The following is a 20,257-nucleotide window of genomic DNA, read 5'->3' as shown; positions in this document are numbered from 1 at the left end:
CGTTGCAGATGGTCACCGGTGCCTGCTGTGGGCCATGAACAGCAGCACGTTGCAGATGGTCACCAGTGTCTGCTGTGGGCCATGAACAGCAGCACGTTGCAGATGGTCACCGGTGCCTGCTGTGGGCCATGAACAGCAGCACGTTGCAGATGGTCACCAGTGTCTGCTGTGGGCCATGAACAGCAGCACGTTGCAGATGGTCACCGGTGCCTGCTGTGGGCCATGAACAGCAGCACGTTGCAGATGGTCACCGGTGTCTGCTGTGGGCCATGAACAGCAGCACGTTGCAGATGGTCACCAGTGTCTGCTGTGGGCCATGAACAGCAGCACGTTGCAGATGGTCACCAGTGTCTGCTGTGGGCCATGAACAGCAGCACGTTGCAGATGGTCACCAGTGTCTGCTGTGGGCCATGAACAGCAGCACGTTGCAGATGGTCACCGGTGCCTGCTGTGGGCCATGAACAGCAGCACGTTGCAGATGGTCACCGGTGTCTGCTGTGGGCCATGAACAGCAGCACGTTGCAGATGGTCACCGGTGCCTGCTGTGGGCCATGAACAGCAGCACGTTGCAGATGGTCACCGGTGTCTGCTGTGGGCCATGAACAGCAGCACGTTGCGGATGGTCACCGGTGCCTGCTATGGGCCATGAACAGCAGCACGTTGCGGATGGTCACCAGTGTCTGCTGTGGGCCATGAACAGCAGCACGTTGCGGATGGTCACCGGTGCCTGCTATGGGCCATGAACAGCAGCACGTTGCGGATGGTCACCGGTGCCTGCTATGGGCCATGAACAGCAGAACCCTGCGGATGCCACTGAGACGATCCTTCAGGGAGGTGAGGGCCAGGAAGGGTAGCTGGGCTCGGCCTTCTAACGGAAGAACAGCTAACAGCCACCAGCACCATGACGGACCGTTCGGACTCGCCTGGAGGGGAGCAGAGAGAGAGATGCATGTGTCAATGTTTTGCGATCCGAGATGGAAACCTGAACTATATCAATTCAGTTACGTTCATGTCACGATTATCCTGTCCAAAATAATTGCGATTAACCATATTATCCCGATAATTATCAAAATGTGGCCACCGTGACATCACCCATTGGTTGCTATTATTTTTATTATTCAAATTTGTTGGCTTCAGCCATGGTGACGATTGACTGGAAAGATGCGGGCTCCCCCTTGTGGCAAATGGCAATTCAAAGTCAATCAGGAAATCAATAGGAAGTCATACGTTATTGAGCTAGACAGCCTTTTCAAGTCACTCTTGAGTGTCAATATATGGTATATTAGACAGGTCTTTAAGAAGGGAGTAAAAAGTAAAGAACGTGTGTAGTGTGTGTACCTGTGGTTCAGAGTCTTTTTCAGGCATGGCTCCAAAGTGTCCTAAAATGCGCTCCTTCTGCTCGGCTTTGAGGGAGTCGACCCAAAGCAAGGCCTGGTCGTACACCGCGTCGTGCAGCGACTGCAGCTCGCGCTCGGCCTCGCCAGAGACCCTCACGTCCTCCAGGTATTCGATGTCGGCCGTGTTGTAACCGTCTCTCTGTCTGTGCTCAATGACTTTAAACCTGCGTCTGCCGATGGTGTCCACGACGGACCGGCCGTCAGAGAAGAACTCCACATTGCGGATCTCCAACAGGCACCCGTAGTCTGCAAAGCTAGAGGTGGGGGAGGGGCAGGGAGAGGGTGAAGAAGAGAGGAGGTTGTTAGAAAGATGAGATGCCATTTCTCAGTCATTCCCATTATAGCAACCTTTTGTTATTCAAGGCCCACTTCTGATGGTTAATAGGCTGTCATTGTGTCAGAATGTATACTGTAGACTGTATCAGAATAGACTGTATCAGAATGATCCTGATACAGTATCTTGATGTGAGAGGTCCTCTGCGGCCCACTAGATGGCTCTCCGAGGGCCACCAGTGGGCCACAGCCTAGTGGTTGAGAAACTAGAGGGCACTCGGTAGAGTGCATACCAAGGCCAAGCTATCTACAAAGTTTTGTCTTGTTACATGAATCCGTTTGGAAGTTAGCTGCCTTTTTTGTGATCGGCGACACCCATTACCACGTCACCTTTTGGCCAGTGGGCGTGGAAAGTTAATCAGTTCTAAGTTGGCCCAAGTTTCGTGTAAATCCATTCAAAACTTTTTGAAATGTCCTGCCGACAAACGGACAAACATAACCTCCCAGTCAACTCGTTGCCCCAAACACACACGAGAACACACACACACACACACACACACACACACACACACACACACACACACACACACACACATGCATGCACGCACGCATGCACACACACATCATCATCATCATCATCATCATCATCATGTACTAACCCATTGAGGTTGTCTCCCAGGCACATGCCAAAGCAGTTGGTGCCCGTCTCCTTAGCTCGGCGGATCATCAGTCTGTAGCACGGCTCAAAGATATGCAGAGGACAGGGCACAGTGGGGAAGGCCATGGTACACACAAAGATAGGCACATTCTTGTTGAGACTGAAAAGAAAGAAGAATGGAAAAACAACATTATTTCATGGAGCAAATAGGAAGACCGTGATCTAAGGAAAGATAGATATATTCTTCTTAAATTGCATTGAAATATAATCAAGTGGGTTAAACCTGCCCCTCTAAGTACAGCCTCTAAACTATATAATTTCACAGCAGCAATGCAGGACAAACATAACGATTATGATTAGCAGTATTTTTCCTTCATGCATTTATTCCATATAACCCGTGGTCCTTTGTGATAATCCCTATGCATGATGTCAAGCATGGAAGTAAAAAGTTGTTCTTAATACCTTTTAATTCATTTATCAATAAAAGTGACGCCATGAATCTCTATTTCTTATATGGCAAATTCCCCACAAATATTAAGTAATTGTATTACTTCATCGATTTAAATCATAATCAACTTGTAGGCCCACATCAGACTTCTTAACATATGGATCAGGATATACAGTATGACTGAAATTTGGTTCTTGGGCTATATATGTAACTTCTATTATATTATATATATATTATATATTATATATATATTATATATATGTAACTATTGTAACTGAACCTTGGACCAACTGCCAAAAAGGTATGATTACTGTGTGAAAAGGAATCTGCTATGGGAGGGTACCTATGGGAGATGCAAGCAGGTACCTGTAGGAACCTGATACTGAACGACTGACGCATGTGCTAAGAGGTCAGTGTGTCAGTGTGACAGACACATGACCAGGGCGTCAGCTGCAGTAGGTCAGTAGGTCAACCCTCAGAAGGGCACGTTCCACATAGGAACTCTACAGTATATGGCCTACTGTACACACTTACTTGGAGAGCTCAGCCATCTCCTCCTGATTGATCTTCTGTCTTTCCATGAGCTCAGAGGGAAGATACTGGGATATCAGGTTCTCCATCAATGCCGTCTTACAGTACTGCCTCTGTGCTAGGTACTGGAGATAGAGACAGACAGAGAAGTCATTTAGTATGTGAGGAAACTGTCACCTGATACTTTTCTAATACACTAGAGCATTTGGCTTCAGTACCCCCTTTCCCTGACTTCTTTCAAGTACCCCCTTTACCAGTCTACAACACTTTGCTTAGAAAATGGCAAGAGAAAACTTTAGCATATGATGCAATGAATAAGTGATAACCCACCTTTTGCAGAGGATAACATTACAAAATAAGAAATGGAGTTGCAATCAGTGCCTCCTGAGCAGATTTATTTTTCATTATTTATTCTTAAATTTGTCCATTTCCCCATTTTTCTCAAGTACCCCCTGTAGTAGCTCCATGTACCCCAGTGGCAGTGTGAAGACCTTGATATGAAATCCACAAGAGTTAGCGTTTAATCTAAACTGAATTGAGCTGCAATGACCTGACCCGAATAGAGATTTACTTTATTTAGGGGGTTCTTCCTTATAGAGGGGACACTTTGAATTTGGGGTCTGCTATGTGGTGTTTCTGTTTCTGGTATTAGGTGAAAGCCTCACAACCCAATAATTCTGGTCAATCTTCACTAGAACTGAACGAGTACAGGGTCCTCCATGAGTGAAGACAATTGTTGTTAAGCTGCCTTCACATGATAAGTAAGCTTCTCTTCTCTCACCGCGAGGTAAGAAAGGTCAGCGGTAAGTAGGTCAAAGTTGAAACAATTTTAACTTTGAGTGCAGCGCAGCACGGTGGCAAATTCGAGCGGTGCACGATGCCCAGGGTAGCGCTGTCGCATAGTTGGGAGGCAGCGCTCTCCCCACATATACTATATTTTGCGAGACTAGCTAAGGGCCACTTAAAATCAGTCCATGGCCAGACTTTGGACATACCTGTTCTAAGGTATCGTGGTACAGAATAGCATTTATCCTTTCCAGGTGGGAAATGTTCTGCTATGCTCTTGTGTCATTCTTTGATTTGTGATGTTGCCAGTATAGCAGCATAATATGGGCTAATGTCATAAGCTTGAGACAGTTTTAGCTGCGGTCTAGTGTGGTCCTTGTATTGCGTCAGTTACCTCAGACAGTTCTTCCTTACAGAGCGGACACTTTGGGTTGTGGTCTAGACAGCGCTCCAGACACTGAAGACAGAAGGTGTGGCCACATGGCGTGGTCACCGGCTCGTAGAACAGCCTGGTGTGAGAGAGACACACACATCAGTGACATCAACACACATGTGAAGGCACATGCCAACACACAGACACATACGTGCATACCAAACCAGTGGTACAGGAGCGAGAAGTACACGCACTACTGGCAAACACACATATTTAATTGTAATATGAGATATCAGTGTAGGTTGTGTATTAGCAAATATCTGTTGGTGTCAATCAATGTCAGCAACCTGTTTATTTAAACTAGACTCTGAAAATAGTAAAATTAATTAATTTTTTTTTAAATCAAGGACATTTCTCTGGCATTTCTACTTTCTTGCTGTATCAAAAGTGTACCTATCCGTGACACCAATGTCATATCGAACCGAAGCATGAATATTGTGAACGTTACACCCATAATAGAAAACAAACATGACTCCTTTGTATGTCCTACTTAGCCCAAAAATACAATTGTGGTATGCTGGTTTCAGACACACATTTCCATGTCTGAATTCGAGTAAATTGAAGTCAATCTCACCTCATACAGAGAGAACATTCCAGATCTGTGGGGTCGATGAAGTCACCAACCTTGGAACCAATCACCTCTGTTGGCTCTAAAGGCAGAGAGACGATTGGACAGAAGATTAGTCAGGAAAGCTGCTGGTACAGAGTGTTTTGTGTGTGTGTGTGTGTGTGTGTGTGTGTGTGTGTGTGTGTGTATGTGTGTGTGTGCCTGCTACAGTTTTAGGGTATACTATTACAACATGGGAGTCCTGTGTGTTGTTTTTTTCCAAAGATGAGCAGACACAAGCATTTTTCTTTGAGATAAATTTAGGATCTCAGATAAACTCGCTGACCTCATCCCAGGTCTTGGGTGTTTGCATGCTGGTGGTACTGATATTTGTTGAGCCTTGGACATGTTCACAAACTTAGAGGCGTATATTTCACGCTAAATTAAAAAGAATGGACAAATGATGAGCCTATGACCAGTCATCAAGAGGAAGGTTTGAGTCAGTCAAAGACACTTCCTTCCTCTATCAAACAATAGTGCCATCAGACTTTGTCACAGTTTACAGCACTTAACAATGCCTCTTCATACCTTAACTGCAAAGTTGTAGAATATGATGACTCTGATGAAGATGCACTTGGTGTTGAAGCGTTAGTCTTAGTTAGTAAAGGTTTATTGTACACTTGATCTGTGTGCTCCAGGGCCATACTTTGGACAAGTTATCTGAAGTATCTTCTGTAGAATCTGTATGTGTGTCTGCTTGATTACATGCATACTGAAGTATCTTCTGTAGAATCTGTATGTGTGTCTGCTTGATTACATGCATACTGAAGTATCTCCTGTAGAATCTGTATGTGTGTCTGCTTGATTACATGCATACTGAAGTATCTCCTGTAGAATCTGTATGTGTGTCTGCTTGATTACATGCATACTGAAGTATCTCCTGTAGAATCTGTATGTGTGTCTGCTTGATTACATGCATACTGAAGTATCTCCTGTAGAATCTGTATGTGTGGCTGCTTGAGTAAAAAGCCTGCTAAAACTCACCAGACTTGGATTTCTTGTGATCCTTGCTCCCCTCCTCTCCGCTCCTTCGTTTCCGTTTGAGGAGGAGACCTCGGTCCAATCTCTTGCCGTCCGCCTCACCGCCCTCTGACCTCTCACTGGGGCGCTGTGAGCGCTCACGCGCAGGGAGAGGGGAGATGAGGTTGGACTCCGAGGATAGCTGGGCGGGGCCGAGGGGCTGAGGGACGAAGGAGAGACAGAAAGGAAAAAGAGAGCTCCTTCAGAACCTTATACACCCCTCACTGACTATATTTACACAGCAATATTCTGCTAGTAAACCACATTTTCTGATTAGCTTAACCCGAATAAGGTCATGTAAGCAATAGTCTTCCCCAAAAATCAATGATGATTTATTTTGCACATGATCTCACAATAGTACAGTAACAGTAGAGAAATGGGACATAAAGGGTTTTTGGGTTACATTATTATTAATATTGTCTTATTTAGATTAAGGTCGATATTCGGAAGATTGCAGTCCATGTAAACATAGTCACTGTCACAGCTGTTCTGAGGGTTGGGGGGGGGCGTCTCTTACCTGGGAAGCCTTAGGGGGCGCTGTGGTGGCGAGAGAGGGTGTGTGCACAGGTGTGACAGTGTCTCTGCGTGTCTGTGTGTCTGCGTGTGTGATGCTGCTTTTGATGTGTGCTCTGGAAGACAGTAGATTGGAGTAGACTCGCTCAGGCACCTGGTCTGTGAGCGGAGCCAGCAGGTCACTGAGGAGCTGGGAGGAGACACGAGGAGATGATTCGGTTAGTCACAGTATTCTCATAATGTTGAGCGCATTAAGATTGCCAGTACATGCATACTGTCTCAAGCTTTTCCTTCAAAATAGTCGATATACCTGAAGGGGAAAAAAGGCGAAAACAAGACACATCGGTAACTAGATTGAGATTGTAACATTCACTGAAATGTTACTCCATCAGCCACGTAGTGATCACAACCTCCTGTTTCGGTGTAATGTGTCAGCCAGACAAACACCTGGCTGTGCCTATTTCGTCACCCTCATACCCATAATCATATACTATAGAATGTTCTCTTGAGTATTATTGCCTTAATATTGTACATCACAACTGACTTCTGAGCCTTGCCTACATGTATATACAGATGTTACTATTACGCCACAGCCTTATTTGCTGAATAGTCTAGCCATGTATTTAGACTGACATAGAGTAAATCTGAATGATGTAAACTCATAGTACACAACATATCAAACTGATATATGGAGAAACTGTAGAGTCTTCTGAGGGAAGGGGGGGGGTATAAATGTATGCCATTCTAAAAATAGAATTTATTTTTATTATAGTATTGGTTGCTTGCCCTATGATGATCACTGCCTTACCATAACTTACAATAAGCTACTGAGGAAACTGCAGTAGGGTGTTAATGCTGGATAGATTGGAGGACTTTGGCGAGTGCGAGCCGTCATAATTTAGTTTACCTTGTGAGCCTCAGTCCTGGCCAGTCTACAGTCGGGCTCTATGGAGAGACAGACCAGGTATTCTCTCAGAGCTTCCTCTGTTCTGCCCAATGACAGCAGGGCCTGGGCCTTACGAATATGAGCCTGTCAGCGGGGAGATATATTACCTCAGATTAATGCGCCATCCAGCCGGGGAGCTTCTAGGCTATTTGTTCAAATTTACCATGGAAGACGAAGACAGTGTTTGTCTGCCAGCCTGCCTGCCTGCCTGTCAGTCATCTCCCTGCCTATCTGTCCATCAATCAATCAATCAATCAATCAATCAATCAATCAATCAATCAATCAATCAATCAATCAATCAATCAATCAATCAATGTGCCATACCTTAGACCAGTGAGGCATGAGTCTGCAGGCCACCTCAGCGTCTCTCAGAGCCTTTTGATAATGTTTCAGACTGGAGTGGATCTGGGAGCGGTTACTGAACAGTATGTGGTCCATGGGAGCTGCGGAAGACAGGAGAAACATTTATTTATTAGATAGATAGATAGATAGATAGATAGATAGATAGATAGTTTTGAGATGGTCTGTTATCCTCACACTGCTTGCTGCTGGGTTAGAATAGAATAGAATAGAATAGAATAGAATAGAATAGAATAGAATAGAATAGAAAATCTGCATGGCCTCTAATCTAAAAATAAGGCTATTTCTTACAAGTATGTCCCGACAAACTGATTTTAGTGGAGATAAGAGGTTTTCATCTGAAAGCAGCAATAATAATAGAATGTCATTTCTACATTACAAAACGTCTTATGGGAAAAATTGCTGGCTTACAAAACGATGCAGCACTATCAAGGTCACCCACATTTCAGCTTTCATAACTATGAAAACTTATGTAAATGTCACAGTTAGCCCTATGGGCATCAGAGGGGAACACACACTTCCCCGGCTTCTGCACAGGCACAGCCGGGGAGTAAAGTACTGACGGAAGGAAAAACATGCAAAGAAAAAATATGAATATTTTGCATGATTATAGGTGGTTAGACAAAATAGTACGGTGTGCTAAAGGTATGTTGGTTGAAAATGCACATATATGTCACAATATTCATAAAACAATACAAACACTATCATTTATCAAAAGTAGGGTGCCTGTATAAACCTATTTTCAACCAAGCAGCCTAGCTTTACACACACACACACACACACACACACACACACACACACACACACACACACACACACACACACACACACACACACACACACACACACACACACACCTGTGCACACTCACATACAAATTGCTGAGTACAAAGTAACAGTCTATTGTTGACTGCAGAGCAACAGATTCACTAGAACAAGTCTGTTGCTTAAAGGCATCTGAACAGACAGACAAGCGTATGTTTCATCCCCTCTCCCTGCCCAGATCTCTAGTGCTTGGGTGGCATTTGAACTGCTGACCCTCTGGTCATAAAATACATATACTGTGCCCATAAACAATCTGTAATTTGGCATAAACCTTCTACTACTGGTATTTAATCATAATGTTATGAAAACATTTAGCCATTTGACATACTGCAAGTATTTAGAAAGGGAATGTAAAAGTAAATTGTTTGTTTTCACCATGATTTTCCCTAAAATATATTTATGATGCCACCTGGTCGCATGGTCGCATCCCTAGGGAGGTGTTGCAGGCACATCCAGTTGGGAGGAGACCACGGTGCAGACCGAGGGCTAGATGGAGAGATAATATCTCCACACTGGCATGTGAGAATGCCTCGGGGATCCCCCAGTCAGTGCTGGCTAATGTGGCCAGGGAAAGGGAAGTTTGGGGTTCCCTACTCAACTGGAACTGCTACCTCCACGACCCAATCCCAGATAAGTGGTTGAAGATGATGATGACGATTTAATGTTTGTTGCAATTAATATGGATGCTACCCACCTACCATTCCTGCCCGCTTGTATTGATCATCATGACCAAAGATCGACACCCGCTGTAGGCTATGCCAACACTGCAAGTCATAGTGGTTTGTTTTTCCACTTTCCTACCAAGGACCACGACTACGGTATATTATGTCATTCTCTTTTAATCTTTATTTGACCGGAGAAGGTTTGCTGTGCATGTAGAATCTTTTTGAGCAACGCCCTGCGACGGACAGATGTGGCAGCTGTCCACTACAATCCCAGTCTTTCACTGTTAGCTACTGGGAGCTGCCCAGTACAACCACCATCTGCAGCTGGCCTCTGAGTTGCTCCACTGGAACAGAAAATGCCTTGCTCAGTGGCACCCTATCATCGTTATAGGCCTATTTGATACCGTTATAGGCCTATTTGATACGTCCTTAAGCAATTGCTAAGTAAAGTAGTGTTTCTATCATTTATCATGTTACAGTAAATGTCAACCAGACTCAAACCAGTGAAACTACAGTGTACCACCGGCCAGGGGACATTAACTTGTGGTTTTTGAGTGTCATCTAAACAAGCAACTTACTCTACCACCTGCAGAAGTAATCCTAAAACTGATCTGCAACAGTATGATAAAGTACAAAAGTTTACCCCGCTTTGTACGCTGACATAAATTCACAATAACCCTGACCCTAACCCTAACCCAGACCCTAAACCTAACCCAGACCCTAAACCTAACCCTAAAACAACCTGAAACAACCGCACCCTAAAATTGTTGCTGGCTTTATCCTGCTCTCATAAACAGCCTGAAACGTATGTAGGTTAGATTCTGGTTATTGTGGTTATTTCCCCTTATTGCTGATCACTGACTGGAGGTCATAGTTTACCAACTTTATAATTGACCATTATGCCACTGGCTGCCCATATAATAACCAAACGAGGCTCCCGCTGTGCAGCAGTGTGCCTAGTGGTGACCTGTAATAATACCCTTGACCCACATTCGCTTGATTCATTGTTGACGTTACACAAGGAGGGAGCAGCGAGGCGGGGTGCTTACGCAATGTTTGGTCCCGTAGCCCAGCCTACATAAAGTGTTATCCAACACATGGGGGCATGCCTCAGAGACGCTACTGCGAAATATGGGACTGTCACAGTGCACCATGACAGTTTCATGACAAGTTTTCCTGGCATGTTGGTTATAATGTATCAAACAACGCTACTGCGCTCAAGAATAACACCAGAATCGAACCCTGTAGTAGTTACAATGTAGCAAACATGACGATAGTAATGCCTCACTCGCAACAACGCTAGAATATAATAGAATAGAATAGAATAGAATAGAATAGACATAACTAAATATTTAGACGGCGGGTCATATTCTTCAGTGACAAGTGTGAGATAGAATAATAAGCTATGATCATAAGTGATAAATTGAGCCTACCTATCAGTATTGCTTGGTTATATTTCTCCAGAGCCGCTTCCATCTTCTTGTCGGCGTACAGTGCATTGCCCTCCCGCCTGAGCAGCACGGCCTGGGACCGGGCAGGGAAGTACTTGGCCAGCAGGTTGCTGAGCACCACGTTCACCCTGTAGGTCTGCACGTCGGCTAGCGCGGAGCTGTCGGTGCACTCTTTACAGCAGACGGGCCTTTCCTTCTCCCTCTCCAGGCACTTTTTGCAGAAGCAGTGTCCACACGGCAGAGTCACAGGCTCGGACAGAAAGCCCAGACACATGCGGCAGGAGAAGGCATCGTACCCGCCACCTGAGCCAACAACACCCGGGCATGGTCCACAAGGTGTCACCCCAGTCTCCTCTCGTCTCCTCCGGTGTTGACTGTCACCCCCGTCCTGCCTCTTAATACTGCTCGCCAGGTACTCTAAAAGGTTGTCCAGATGTGCGGGTCGCAGTCTCTCTATCTCAGAGGCTTGCCGATAGACGCCGAAAGCTTCGGTGAATTTGCCCCCGAAGGCGAGTGCGTCCGCCCGCTTCACCATCAGCTCCAGCCGGCTAGTGGGGTCTCCGAGAGCCGCTAGCTGGCACTCGTAGATATCCGCGGCTAGGTCGAAGTTTTTGGACTGGAAAGCCTCCGCTGCCAGCTGCAGCATGCTCTCACTCTCTGTCCCCATACCCCAATAAAACTTGTCTGTCTGTCTGTAGTCACTTTGGGGCGTGTGGTCAAGAAACCCATGGCCAGTCATGTTTGGGTCTGCTGGGAAGTGATGACTGCGCTGCAGGTTCATGGTCTTGCCCAGGAAGCACTGCTATTCTCAATGGGGAAGCAGAGGAGGAGGGGGAGGGGAAAAACGCTTATGTAAAAGTTGAGTCACGTGACGGCGACCAACCATCCTCATTGGGCGAGTTTAGTAACACTGTTACGAAACAGTCTTGCCGTTAACAGGTTCAGTGTCGAGGCAGGGGGGGCAAAAGCCCATCTGACCTACAAGTAGGTCTATGGAGCTGACCTGGCTATCTGACAACTTATGAAGTCAAGTCAAGTCAAGTTTATTTATATAGCCCTAATTCACAAGCATGTCTCAGAGGGCTTCACAGAAAGTATGTCTAGCTGATTCTAGCTAACACACAGTAACAAGAATATACAGAATAAAGATAACATTTGAACATTTGAAGAAAGCATGAAGGCTGCTGAGACTGTCATTTGCACTGATCAGTGGTGGCAAAGGTGGGGGTGCACTGCGGGGACCATCAGGGACATGGGGAGCTGTCACTAATGGCCTTCCTATATAAGTTGGTATCATAATTACCATCCTAGAAGTGACCTCAGTGGGAAGGAATGTGTAAGGGTGGATGATTTGTTCAGAGGTCTCACTCTGCACTGTTGCTATCACACCACCCACAGTAGAGACAGTGCAGGATGATGCTGTAACAAGTCATATCTAACAATAGATGTCTTCTCAAATCTGATTTCTTGGAATGTGATTTCATCAAGGCGGGGTCTGTGCTTGCATGCATATCTATTTTAGGACCCCACCTAGATATAAAATAGTTTGGGAATGCCTGATTAGATCAATATAGGTCAGTTGTGTTCAAGCTTTGTCTGGAGAGCTACATTCTCTGCTCAATCCCAATATGATGCAGATTGTTGTGGCTAACTAAAACCTATAAACCCAGAGTATGATCAGGCTATTATTAGTTTAGATTAGATGGAATTCAACTGACTCCAGCAAGCTTTGCAGTGTTGTGTTAATTTTCAGTCACAATATTATGAGATGACAAGAGTTAGTTGATTGGGGAGTTGTTTGTTCACTCAGAGCTGATATGGCTCTGTGGCGGCTGTTCAAAACTCTAATGGGTGTGTGAAGTTACATAAACATTGGCCTGTTTTTTGTTTTTTTTACTATTTCACAATTAAATTAACACTTTCAATTTTTCCATATAGACGGTTTTAACTTGACAACAAAAACATAAATTGAAACTAAATTGAACCCCAGCTCACTTCCTGTTACAGTGTTTGCTATGGACATGAAAAGAAAAAAAAGAGAAGCAGAGCAGGACTGACAATTCTGTGAAAACCGTCTATAGACAATTGGGCATTACATTAGTACTGTGGCGACCCAGAGTTTGACATGTCGGTGGCGATTACGACGTTACGTGAAGGCAGCGGACCAGCCAGTGTGTAGGGGACTTCCGGTCTCGGGTGGGTGAGCGAGTCTGGGAATACGAGGAAGCGGACAGGACGTGTGTGTAGCTAGGAGCTGTGTGTGTAGCTAGAAGCTATGAGTGTGAACCAGGAATAAAGACTGTACCAAGTATTGCCTCTTCTCCTCCTCACTTAATGATCCCGGGAGCGGATTATTACATTGGTGTACAGAAGTGTTAACTACGAACTTTGCCGCTCGCCTCGTGCGGTAGCATCGAAAGAACAAAGAGAAAAAATAAAAAAAGTGGAACGGAGACACGGACTGTTGCTGCTCGTCGCGGAGATTCCAACCAGCTGCAAGCTAATCGGGCTGGATTTCCCTCAAGTAGGCCGGCTTGAGTGCTACAGTTGGCGTGTGAGAAGGGGCAAGGAGGAGCGGAGAAGAAGTGAAAATTAACGCCTTGGAGGATCGGCCAGGCGTGGGCGGCTAGCTGTGTCTGCTAGCTGCTGAAAGGTTAGCTGTGTCTGCTAAACTGCTGCAAGGCTAGCTGTGCGTGCTAGCTGGAGGCTAGCTGGGGGTTAGCTGGTGTGCTAACTGCTACAAACACCACGTGGAATGGCACACGTTGGTGGACCCTCGTCGTTGGACGGGGGGAGGGAGGAGCTACCGACTCCGGAGTTCAGCGCGGTACTGGCTGGCATGGAGACACGCCTGAAGCAGGAGTTCAGTGCGGTGCTTGCCGGCGTGGAGGCCCGCTTGATGCAGGAGATCAGACGGCTGTTGGAAGCGACGCCTGTCTGGGCAGAGGATCTTATGAAACGGCTGCAGGAGGTCACGCAGCACGGAGAAAAGCGGACGGAGGGGCCGCAGAGACTGTGTTGGACTTGTGGAGCACAGGGTCATCTGGCGAGGTGGTGTCACAGCAGTCATTCGGGGCAAACCAGGTACGTGGAGCAACGGTACTGGGGGCGCCCGGGTGTCTGTTGGTCGTGCGGGACGTCTGGACATCTGGCCAGGGAGTGTCCGGAGGCTGTCAGAGGACAGAGGACAGCGGGAGAGGAGAGATGCGCAGGCGGCTGGCAGGTGAGACTCTGTTGGTCGTGTAAGAAGCCTGGACATTTGGCCAGGAACTGCACTGAGTCTGTGGAGGACGAAGGAGGGACACAGGCTGAAGAGAACGTTATTAGAGTCAGGGGACTGACGATTGTGTCTCCAGAGGAGAATGAGTGCAGCCGGGGGGAAGAGAACGCTGTTACAGTCGGGAGAGCAACGCTCCTGTCTCCGGGTGAGCGAGAGGGGTCAACGCCGGAGGAACCAGCCCAACCTGACTGCTCCACACCCCCCACAATTGCGGTGCAGGAAGCCGAGGTGGAGATCGCTGACGGTTGTGTTCCCCCCACTGACCTGAACACGCTGCCCCCTGGGGGAGGGGGACGGGAGGACGAGCGCGTGCAAGAGGCGGAGGAAGAGGAGTACTGTGTAGACGTGGACCGGACGGACAACGTGGACGCCATCTGGTATATCGGGGAAGATGAGTGGAGGCGCAGGCAGGCGGAGGACGCGGATATCAGTCCGGTGTATGCGTGGGTAGCGGCCGGACGCCGGCCCCCTGTGGAGAAGATTCGCACATGTTCCGGTGCCACGAAGCTACTGTGGAATATGTTTTCGGACCTGCGTCTGGAGAGTGGGCTGTTGAACACGGGGGGGTTCCAGAGGGTTGTGCCCAGCTACCTGCGGGGGGGGGGGGGGTGCTACGATGGGGACACAGGGGAGTCGGGGCCGGTCATCGGGGGGTGGAGGACACACTCCGCCGTGTTAGTCTGGAATTCTACTGGGGCGAACTCAGGGAGAATGTGCGGAGCTACTGCAGGGCGTGTGATGACTGTAGGGCACAGAGGGGGGACCGAAGAGAGTCACCCTGCGAAGGACTAACCCCACTGGGGGTTGGGAGGGACTAGAGTGCTTCAGATGGGACAGAAGCTTTGAAAGGGGGGATGGAAATGGCGGTTTAAATAATTGAAATGTGAGTGAAAATGAGTGTAAAAGGAAAGGGGGAAAATGTCAATGATGTAGATGATGGTGTGTGAAAAAAAAAGAAAAGAAAAGACTGTTGTGGGGAATTAGAATTTAATGTGGGGATGGAAAAAAAGATATTGGGAAAAAGTGTTGATGTGTTGGTGTGTTTTGGTACAGGGGGATATGTGTGGGTTGTGGGTGCCCGCGTGGGAGCGGGCCTAAGAAGGGAGGGGGTAATGTGGCGACCCAGAGTTTGACATGTCGGTGGCGATTACGACGTTACGTGAAGGCAGCGGACCAGCCAGTGTGTAGGGGACTTCCGGTCTCGGGTGGGTGAGCGAGTCTGGGAATACGAGGAAGCGGACAGGACGTGTGTGTAGCTAGGAGCTGTGTGTGTAGCTAGAAGCTATGAGTGTGAACCAGGAATAAAGACTGTACCAAGTATTGCCTCTTCTCCTCCTCACTTAATGATCCCGGGAGCGGATTATTACAGTACGTTTATGGAACAAGTTGAATTTAAGATGAAGACGAATCTTAAGAAGCTTTATTTGGTCATCAGCACATCCACACACAACACATGCACACATGCAGTGGTGCGGCAACACAAAATTGTACTCTGTCATCCATGGTTGACCTTCCTCCAGGGGGCAGCCATTGTTTTGTGGTGCCCGGGAACCAATTCCAAATGTCCAGGAGACAGGACAGGAGTGTTTGCATGTTTTTAATGGGGGTTATTTCTCATGTTATATGAAGGAAACCCCATGTGAGCACAGGGAGAGTCATGCTAACTCCACATAGAAAGGCCCCTAACGAGATTACCCACCTGAGCACTGGGCAGCGACAGGCATGGGAAGAACACGTCCCAGTGCCAACAGCGACCCAGGCGGGAAACAAACCAGGACCTTCTTGTTGTGATGAGGCAGCAGTGCAGGCCAGGCACTGCACCACCGTGCCATTTGCATGCAGTAAAGAAAACACTGAAAACAATTTGAACAAATGTAAACAGGCAGTCCCACTTCAGGTCAGTCAGAGAAGCTTCCCAGAGTGCAACAATCCTGCAATGTGGGATTCACCACCTTGCTCAAGGGCACTTTAGCAGCAATGGTTAGCAATATGTTAATGCGACTATACCGTATAATCACCACCATCATCAGTAATCACAAAAATATGATTATGAAACAACTGCCAGACACCTTCGACCCCACCCAATTCGCCTATAGGAAAAAGAGAAGCCCTGAGGATGCAATCTCCCACCTGCTGCATGCCACCTACTCTCATCTGGATGCAGGAAAGGGGAACTACGTACGATGGCTGTGTGTGGACTTCAGTTCCGCCTTCAACACTATTGTCCCTCAGAGGCTTATCAAGAAGATGAGTGACCTGGAGATTACTCCATCTCTTCTCCCATGGCATCTCAACTTCCTGACTGACAGGCCTCAGAGGGTTAGGTGGGGCAACAATACCACCACAGGCCCCCGGATCCTGAACATCGGCGCCCCCCAGGGCTGTGGGCTGAGCCCACTGTATTACCCCCTCTACACCCACGACTGTGTGGCGACACACCCCTCGACCATCATAGGCAAGTTCGCGGACGACACGGTGGTGGTGGGGCTGATCTCAAACAACGACGAGACAGCCTATCGAGAGGAGGTGGAACTCCTGGCGTACTGGTGTAAGGAGAACAATCTTCTCCTGAATGTCACCAAGACGAAGGAGATGGTTATGGATTTCAGGCGGAGTAAGAGGACCCCGCATCTGCCGATCAACATCGACGGGACCCCAGTGGAGGTGGTAGATACCTACAAATACCTGGGAGTAAACATCAGTGGGGACCTGACATGGAGTGCCCATGTCACCGCCTTGGTGAAGAAGACAGCGGGTAAGCTGTACTACCTCAGGAGGCTGAGGAAGCACACCAAATCCCCAGCCTTATTGAAGGCCTTCTATTCTGCCACGATTGAGTCTGTGCTGACGAGCAGCATCTCTGCCTGGTATGGAAACTGCAACGGCAAGGACAGGAAGAGACTGACGCGGGTCATAAAGGCCGCGGAACGCGTCACCCGCTCCACCTTGCCCCGCCTGGAGGACATCTATAGCAAACGCTGCAGATCCAAGGCGACGAAAATAATGAAGGACAGCTCTCACCCAGGCCACCACTTGTTTCAGAGGTTGCGCTCTGGGAGGAGAATGAAACACCTAGCGGCGAGGACCGAGAGATTGAAGAATAGCTTCTTCCCTCAGGCCATCAGGGCCCTTGATTCATAAATAGTTGGTACCCAGTGCACTGTGTTCACTGGCGTTTTTATCTTGCTTACTGTTTTCTTTTCTTTTTTCTCTTTGCCTTATGCAGTGCACCATGTTCACTGCTGTGTATTTTTGACCGTACTTTTGATTATGTGCTCGTAGCGCTTATCAGACTTTTTAGCTATGTTTTTCGTGTTTGTCTTTTTATCCTGTCTGCACAATATGGGAGCGGCCGCGGCCTTAATTTTCACTGCTCTTGACATGTCTGTGATGCTGCATGTGACTAATAAAAACCTTGAACCTTGAACCTTGAACCTTGAATCTTGTGGTATTCTATCACTTCATTAGATTGGATTATTATTAGTCTTAGTCACATTATTATCAGTGCATTCCAATAATTATTAGATTTAGTAACCTAGCTCAAATATTATTAGTACTTACGAGATATAATATATTTTGTATTATTATTTGGAAGGTAGAAGTGAGGACTTCGGTGTGAGGACATTTTGGGCAGTGCTCACTTTAAAAAGAACATTATTTATGTTCAGAGTTATAGAATTGGAGTTAGGTTTAAGTGGCGGTTAGAACTGTCCATGGATAGTCCCAACAAGTCTTCTGATAATACGCTGTACATCTTATTAGCATTCATTTAACAGTATTGCCTCCATTCATAACATAACAACATAACATAACATAACATAACATAACATAACATAACATACCATACATAACATGTTAATAAGTGTTGGCTAAAGGAGTTCCCTCTGTGTGTGTATGGATTATAGGCTAGTGCCCATGTTACTACTAGTGGTGGTGGTAATATAGGTCGGCTAGTCTGTGAACTCAATCCCACACACAGACACTTATGCTGACTAACCGTCACACTCTTGCAGACAGAGACACACTGTCACTGACATACATGCACATGTAGAAAGACAGACACTGACCGACATCCATGCAAATAAGCATTAACTAACACACACATACACACACACACACACACACACACACACACACACACACACACGTCACACACACACGTCACACACACATGGATATGTAAGAGCTCTAACACACACTGGACATAAGAGTTACGTGGGCAGTGAGTCAGACACATAACACACACGTCACACATAACACTTGTCCCTTCACACCTTGAAACTGCGGTGTGTGTTTGTGTGTCTAAATAGGCCAGCAATGCAGTCGAGCCAGCTCAGCAGAAGGTCTGCCCTGGACGGTGTCCTACTGGGTCATGACCAACAGGTATCCTCAATGTCGCCAAGACTATTGTACAACAATATCTTCGTTGGATGAATAGATAAGAAGTGTAATTTACCTATATTTGCTAGAAAGATGAACAACATTTCAGCTGTTCACCAAATAGAGCGCTGCTAGATGACACTAGGTTGACTGTGCTGTACAGTAGAGTATAATAATGTAGTACAGGCTAGTTAAGTGTTGGTAGTAAGGATTTTGAATTCTATAACTCACAGCATGTTGTGTTTCTGACTTGGATTGTGGCTGTTTTGATTCATCAAAACGTTCAAAATCCTCACTACTGTAACTGTACAGTCAACCTAGTGACACCATCTAGAAGCACCCTAGTTGACGAAAAGCTGAAATGTTGTTCCTCTTTCTAGCAAATCTATGTACATTTCAGACTTGAATGCTTGAAAGCAGTGTGCTGTCTTGTCTGAGGTTAAATGCAAATGAACTGCAGTCACATGATCAAATGTTTCATGTCCTCTTTAATTAAGACAATTATTTTTTGTATTACAAGTTTTTTGAAGAATTTTGAGCCTGGCTTTATCCAACGTTCAGATGTCTGTTCTGGAAATGTATGCGAATTAGCACATATTTAAGTAGATAATGCCTCATTTGCATACAATTTCAGAAAACTTGTAATACAAAAAATAATTATCAACTGGGGAAGTTTCATGGTGCTATTAATTAAAAATATGACCTGTATTCACCTGTAGTGTGCAGTGTGATTTTCAAATCTTTCCCCTCATAGGATTCTTTAAGCCTTTCTTCTCCCATTTAGAACATATTGAGGACACACAATCCATTGAGTTTGGTTTTGTTGCAATAGGTGAGAGGTTGACCCACATTTTTGTGGTAAAATACCTCAACTATAATGGGTCTAATTCATACCTGCTGTGATATCCCATTTTTACAGCTTCAATCAGAATCACTTTGAGAATCAGAATCAGAATCACTTTTATTGCCACAATATGCAAGGTTACATACGAATAATTTGTCTTGTCAGTATGCAGCGTAGCGGTCATGTCAATATTCAGAGGTAAAGAAATAGGAAGAATAACTAAAAGTGCACATGGTCTTGGATATAGGCAATAGGCAATATAGGCTAATTATATATATCTATATCTATATCTATATATATCTATATACAGTATATATATATATATATATATATATATATATAGATATATATATATATATAGATATAGATAGATAGATAGATAGATAGATAGATAGATAGATAGATAGATAGATAGATAGATAGAGCTTGACTTGCAAATATTCAATAGCTTGCCTTAAGGCGTTAGGAAACAATGCTATGGATTTTTTCTTTGTTTGTCTTTCATCATAGATCATCAAGATAAGAAGGAATTCAGATCAAATTTAGCTACATGCCAATTGGTTATGAGAAAACGAATAGGCTATTTCCAATTACCAATGAAAAAATAAAAAACAGTATTTCATTATTACCTTAGCCCTTGGGGCGGCTTTAGCTCAAGAGGTAGAGCAGGTCGTCCACCAATCGCCCCAGATAAAAGAGGTCGGTGGCCCAACGCACACACACACCCCCACCACCGCATCAATGCACCATGCATTAATGTGCTTTTTGAGGCACTACTTGTATCTGGCACCTGGCCTAAAACAGGTTGGATGTGCTGTACACAGTCAGTGGCGCTGGAAC

The 20,257-nt window shown here is 46.0% G+C and overlaps 1 protein-coding gene across 1 annotated transcript; it reads right to left on the bottom strand.

The window, feature by feature from the left end:
* Nucleotides 1-691: 691 nt before the first annotated feature.
* LOC310789893 (LON peptidase N-terminal domain and RING finger protein 3-like) lies at nucleotides 692-11,580 on the bottom strand (the record flags this gene model as incomplete). The annotated part of the gene is made up of 10 exons (XM_083651601.1): nucleotides 692-923; nucleotides 1,339-1,651; nucleotides 2,330-2,488; nucleotides 3,311-3,432; nucleotides 4,488-4,602; nucleotides 5,101-5,176; nucleotides 6,118-6,313; nucleotides 6,671-6,856; nucleotides 7,937-8,055; nucleotides 10,896-11,580. The coding sequence occupies 10 exons, from the start codon at nucleotides 11,578-11,580 to the stop codon at nucleotides 765-767; spliced, it is 2,130 nt and encodes a 709-aa protein (XP_083507727.1). The 3' UTR covers nucleotides 692-764.
* Between the last annotated feature and the right edge of the window lie 8,677 nt (nucleotides 11,581-20,257).

Source organism: Poromitra crassiceps (genome assembly GCF_964638095.1).
Source record: "Poromitra crassiceps genome assembly, chromosome: 15".
Classification (NCBI taxonomy): Eukaryota; Metazoa; Chordata; class Actinopteri; order Beryciformes; family Melamphaidae; genus Poromitra; species Poromitra crassiceps.
This window is presented reverse-complemented; position numbering and strand designations above follow the sequence as displayed.